The sequence below is a fragment of the Solanum dulcamara genome, chromosome 4, assembly GCF_947179165.1.
Source record: "Solanum dulcamara chromosome 4, daSolDulc1.2, whole genome shotgun sequence".
Taxonomy (NCBI): domain Eukaryota; kingdom Viridiplantae; phylum Streptophyta; class Magnoliopsida; order Solanales; family Solanaceae; genus Solanum; species Solanum dulcamara.
In genome coordinates, this window is record NC_077240.1 from 4982709 (window position 1) to 4988780 (window position 6072).

Below are 6072 nucleotides of genomic sequence, written 5' to 3' on the forward strand. Positions count from 1 at the left end.
TTATTAGGCTAAAATTTAGTCAAGCTCTTCATCAACAATGTACCCAGCCTTGGTCTCCTCTGCAAAACTTCTGTACTTGTTTCGCAACTTAGTCTTTCCCTTGTTCAGCAGAGAACTTGGTGACATGTGAATCCTCTTTGCGCATTTCCTACTTCTTACTTCAGGTATAAAAACTCGAAAACACACCTTTTCAAATTCTGGTTTGTTCAGTTCAAAATCATCACTATCAACACTACATTCCGTCGTTGCTGGTGCAAAGCGAAAAACATTTTGGAGATGTTCGTTTTCCATCATGTGATTTGTGAAACCGTAGCCTAAAAATCTTCTTATGTAATTTACCTGTTTCAGCTGTGACCAGGTGCTAATTGTGATTCTTGATCTGCCTAAAGTGAGAGTGCTTGTCTTATCGTAATCATCCTCCAGAATTTTTGAAGTATTCTGTTTGGTGCCATTGCACACTCTCTTTAGCTGCTCCATTATGCCATCTTTCATAGACTTTGTACTCGAGTATTTTCCTTTCAGAAATGAAAATTTCTGAAGACTTCCATTTTCAAAGATTAAAGCAAGTGCTTCAATGCTAGCAACAATAACATGTTCATCATCATCTTCCTCTAGTTGTTTTAGAAGGTAAGGGATCAACCCTTTCCACAATTGGTGGCTAATGCTCCATCGATCAGTGGCTGAAAGGAGGAGAGCCCAGTTTGATATTGCTGCAGCAATCACAGAAGATGGAAGTTTGCTTTCTTGATTCATGAATTTCCATATAATTTCCATTGATATTTCGGTCTCTGCAAAGTCTCTGGCAGCAACGATAGTGACAATAGACAGACACTCTATCACGTTGATCGCAAGAGATAATTTGGACTTGATCAGTAGTCGAGGAAGAAACACAAGTGAATCTTCATAAACCTCATGTGCATTATCACCCGCACCAAGGGTAAGGACAACTAACGCTATTAGATGTAAAGCTAAATCGATCTCCAGAGCAGAACCCCGTTTCAAGCAATTTTTACATTGATATACCATAGTGAAAAAATGATTCTCTGCCAATTCGTAACGCACATGGGTCTCGAATTCCTCAACCAATATCTCCAGGGCTCTTTCTCTAACGGAGCTCTTCTTCGAGAGTAAGTCTTCTAAATAAGGAGAGACCATCTTCATTGGAATTTCTATCGGATAATCATGTTCATTGTCCAACCTGCTAAATGAATCCTTTAATTTTTGAATTTTTTTAATGCGGCTGAGTTGAAGGCGGCTGAGTTTTTGACGTGGCGTTTTCAGTTCTCGGTGACAAAGGCTCGACATATTGTTGTTGTGTATTTTTTCTTTCTTTTTTCAACTTCAATTTGCAAAAAGAAGTATGTTTTCTTCTGCAAAAGTGAAAGGTGTTTTAGTTTGTAGAAAAAGTCCAATATAAATAGTTATTTATGTTACACTTTTCCGAGTGGATTTCGAATTGGAAGTTAACGTTTTCCCTATAGAAAAAGGATTTGTATTTAGAGCATTTCCTGATTCATAATTCTATTCCTAATAATGTTAATTATTTTATTGGCATAAAAAACAAATTATTTTAATAGAAAACCTTCAGGAACTTCAGTTACAGAATGCGGTTCGATTCTTCAGGATCTTTGTCCTTTAGGGCTGTAAAGGGATTCTTCGTGAAGGAGAAATTGATAAATTATTAATTGAAAACCTTTTTTGCATTTAGAAAAGCAAAGTTTCAGGGATATACAGCTGTTCGTCCAGAACTTGACCTAGTTGAGCAGGAAGATCAATCAACCCATGAAATCACTCTTTCAGATAAGGTATATTCTAAAATTGCTATTGGATGTATTCAAGCTCCCAATTTCGTAGAAAACGAAAACAAGTACCAAGAATGAAAGATCAATACAATCTACCAGACGATTATGTATAGTGTTGATTTTGAAGAAGCAGGGCATAAGCTGTTGAAGATCAAACTGGAACCTGGTCAGGAGATAGAATTATGCATAATGTTATTTTGGAGTGCTGCAATCTGGAGAGGAGTTATCTCCGTTACTACGGACATTTGGGGCAGCCGTTTTGCATGATCAACAAAGATTACCAGGAGGATTTTGATAAATGCTTTGTGCAGCAGTATTCCATATCCATTCACCTGGTTTCAATCACAATGGTGGAGAAACTTGATTGATGATATGCAAAATTAAATTATTTTGAACCAGAGGAAAATAAAATTGGTTGTAGGGTAGATCAACTACTCAGTTTCTATAAGTAATCTGGATGTGAAATATATTACTTGCTAGTTGTTAATGCCAGAAAAGATTTATTAATGTAACTGTGAAATATACTTTCTTCAAAAGTGTCATATGTACACCAAGCATTCTTTCTGAGCTTACAACAAAGTTCAATATTCTGCAAAATTCCTCTGCTCTCAACAAGATAGTTCAACATCATGACTTGCCGTTAGTTAGCACATCCTTGTTCCTGCCATCCTCATTCGGTGAATTCACAACTACATTTGTCAGCTTACATGGCTCGGCCTCTTCTAGCATATGAACTACCATCCTCATGGAAGGTCTTAATGCTGGCGTCCTTGATGTGCAATGAACTGCAATTCTAAGAACCTCAACAGCATCTTCTTTGAACCCTTCGAAAATGCCTGAATCCACCAAATTGATCATTCTAGTTTTGTTTCTTATCTTGCTACAAACCCACTGGACTATGTCACCGTTCTCCCCGTACTCTGCATCTACTGGCTTCTTTCCAGTCACCAATTCCATTAGCACCACCCCGAAGCTATAGACATCACTCTTCTCTGTCACCTTGGTTGTGTAAGCGTACTCTGTTGTGCCAAACAATGAAGAAAGAACAAAATTTTGAATTTGCCGAAATCATTTTCAAATGACAATGAAATGGAAAAGGGAAGAGAAAAATATATACCAGGAGCAATGTAGCCATGCGTCCCAGCTACAACCTGAGAAGAGTCCTTAGTACCATTGACATGCAAAACTTTGGCTAGTCCAAAATCAGCAATTTTGGGCTTCATCTGTTCATCCAACAAGATGTTGCTAGACTTGACATCCCGGTGCATCACGGGTTTGTCATATCCATGATGCAGATACTCAAGACCCTGAGCAGCACCTAATGCAATGTCATATCTCACCAACCAATCCATCTTGACTTTCTGAGACATGTGCAATCGGTCCCACAAGCTTCCATTAGGCAAATATTCATAAACTAGCATATTTGAGTCCTCACTTGTGATGCTACAGTATAATTTGACAACATTGACATGCCTAATGGAACTTAACGTGGCCACCTCAGCATCATACTCCTTCGATCTGCCATTCTCCTTCACCAGTATGGCTGAGCTGCTCCTGTAACTTTTCTGGTCACTAGAATCGGATTTCACAATGTGTTTCACAGCCAACTGTTTTCCACAATTCAATACTAATCTGTACACATTCCCTGAACCACCTCTACCAATCAAATTTTCTTGATTCAATGCCTTCAAGATTTGATCTTCACTAAAGCTCAATACATGAAACTGTTTGATATCCCAAGAATCAAGTCGCTTTATGGGAATATCCTGATTATTGTGCTTAAACTTCACATACACGAAACATGTAAGTGACAGAACAAGAGCAACCACCCCAGCTATCAAGCACAACATGACTGTCCTGTGGTCTCTAGATGTGTGAGAATCTGATGAACATGGCATGAGACTACCAAAATTCTCACTACAAAGATCTAGATTTCCCAAAAAGCTATTACTAAATGCTTTTATTGATAAAGAATCCGGTATTCTACCACTCAATCTATTGTTAGATAAATCAAGAAGGCTTAATCTTAATGCCGAAAGGGTCACTGGAATTTGACCCGAGAGCCTGTTATCAGATAGATTGAGAGAGTTCAAGCTAGGCAAAGAGCCAAGACTTTTGGGAATTGCCCCAGAAAGTGAATTGCCAGCAAGATTAATTTCATTGAGAGAAACACATGATCCGATGGACGGTGGAAGACTTCCAGTAAACAAATTATACTCTAAATGAAGAGTATTAAGCTTCTTAAGTTCACCTATTTCTGCTGGAATATCACCAGAGAACTGATTCGCGCTCAGATTAATGGCTACTAATGAAGAAACTTCTGATATTGTCTGTGGTAATTGACCATTGAACCGGTTGTAGGCTAGGAACAACTGTGCTAAAGACTTTGCTTCACCAATATTCGATGTCACTGGGCCTTCAAATAGATTCAATGTGAGATCAATGATGCCCAAATCTGGCAAACTCCAAATTCCACTAGGGACTACTCCTGAAAGTGAATTGTTGCTAACCCGTAAACGCTTCAACGACAAACAGTTAGCATAGTTCGAAGGTATCCCACCAGTGAATTTGTTCTGTAGCAGCAAAAGATCAGTCATACTCCCTTTCTTGCACATATCAGGTGGTATTGGACCAGTGAACATATTCTCAGAAACATCAATGTACAGAAATTCTGCCCATGATCCTATATTTTGGGGAAGAGAACCAGAAAACATGTTTCTATACAGTGACAGTTCTGTAAGAAACTTGAAATCTCCAAATTCAACAGGAATCTCACCAGAAAAATGGTTTTCAAACAGCTGCAAGGATTCAAGAAGAGACAATGACTTGAGCTCTGAAAGATCACCTTCAAGATTGTTACCTGAAGCATCAAAATTGGCAAGGCTACTGAGATTCCCAAATCCCACAGGGAACTTTCCTGTAAGTCCATTAGAATAGAGCTCAAGCTGTTGAAGCTTAGTAAGTTTGGTTATTCCATCTGGGATATTGCCTGACAAGTCATTATATGAAAGCTCAAGATTTTCAAGCAGAGTGAGATTTCCAATACCTTGTGGAATTTGGCCTTCAATACTACTATTGGTAAGGTACAGCCAATATAATTTATCAAGATTCAAAATTTCAAGAGGGAATGGACTTTTATCAAATAAATTGTCACCCAAACTCAAGAAAGTTAGACTAGTAAGATTTCCAAGTGAACTCCAAGGAAATGAACTAGAGAATCCACTTCTATTGAGATTCAAGAACTCCAATTGGCTTAAAGATGACAAATTTGGAACTTCTCCTGAAAAAGAATTGTTACCCAAATCCAAATACTGCAACTTTGTACAGTTTTTCAAGTGATCACTGACTGTACCATACAAGAAATTAGAACCAAGAGAAATCTTTTCTAGTGATTGCAGAGAACATAATGAATCAAAAGAGACAACCCCAGATAGGTTCTGGTCAGAAAGATTGATTTCTTTAACCAATTTGCTGGTGGAATCACAGAAAATTCCAGTGAAGTTGCAAATGTTATTCTGAGGTGTCCACGTGTCAAAAAGATGTGAACTTTGTGTTGTTTTAAGAGTGGATTTGAATTGCATAAGGAGTTGTAGTTCATCTTGTTGATGAGTAGGAGAAATCAAGAATATGAAAAAACAGAGAAATAAAATTAGACAAGGCCGGAAAAAGTTGGCACTGGCTGACATTTTTTTGTTTTGGCTAGTAGGAAGAATAGGGAAGAAAGTTTGGTAAGGCTATATTTGACGTTTGGTTTAATCTGCGGGAATATGAAATCCACCAGAGAGAGAGAAAGTAGGAGAATTTTTTCTCAAGAAGAGGGTGGCCATGAGGAAGTTTCCAACTTCTTTGTATTCACACTTGGCAAAAGTTTCACATGCAGATTTTGCAAAAAAAATATTCACACTAGGTGATTTCAGGAACCGCATTGGAATCCTGACTAAAATTAGATCTTGCACTAAAAATTCATTTCAGGATGGCTCTTTGAACATGATTTCTTTTAATTAAAGCTTGAACTCGAAATATTTGATTAAAAGCGAAATAATTTTATTTTATTTTATTTACTTTATTTAAGGTGTCTCAAGAATATCATTTTTTTCTTTTTCAATAATTTTTTAATTTTAACTTTTTATATAATTTATATAAAATCATAAAATCATTCTAATACATTCAATATATTATTAGTTTAAGTCAATTTAAAATCAAATAAATAAATTACAAGAGTATTTTACATATACTGGTCAAATATTATGCCGACCCAATTGATTTCAAG

At 37.0% G+C, this 6072-nt stretch overlaps 2 protein-coding genes across 2 annotated transcripts; both read right to left on the bottom strand.

Moving 5' to 3' along the window:
- Positions 1–15: 15 nt before the first annotated feature.
- Positions 16–1155, bottom strand: LOC129887992 (uncharacterized). Its single transcript, XM_055963255.1, has one exon. It carries the CDS (start codon positions 1153–1155, stop codon positions 16–18), a length of 1140 nt encoding a protein of 379 aa, XP_055819230.1.
- Positions 1156–2301: 1146 nt separating this feature from the next.
- LOC129885675 (receptor-like protein kinase 7) lies at positions 2302–5644 on the bottom strand. The gene is made up of 2 exons (XM_055960046.1): positions 2920–5644; positions 2302–2821 (listed from the first exon to the last, which is right to left on the bottom strand). Exons 1-2 carry the CDS (start codon positions 5486–5488, stop codon positions 2430–2432), a joined length of 2961 nt encoding a protein of 986 aa, XP_055816021.1. The 5' UTR covers positions 5489–5644; the 3' UTR covers positions 2302–2429.
- Between the last annotated feature and the right edge of the window lie 428 nt (positions 5645–6072).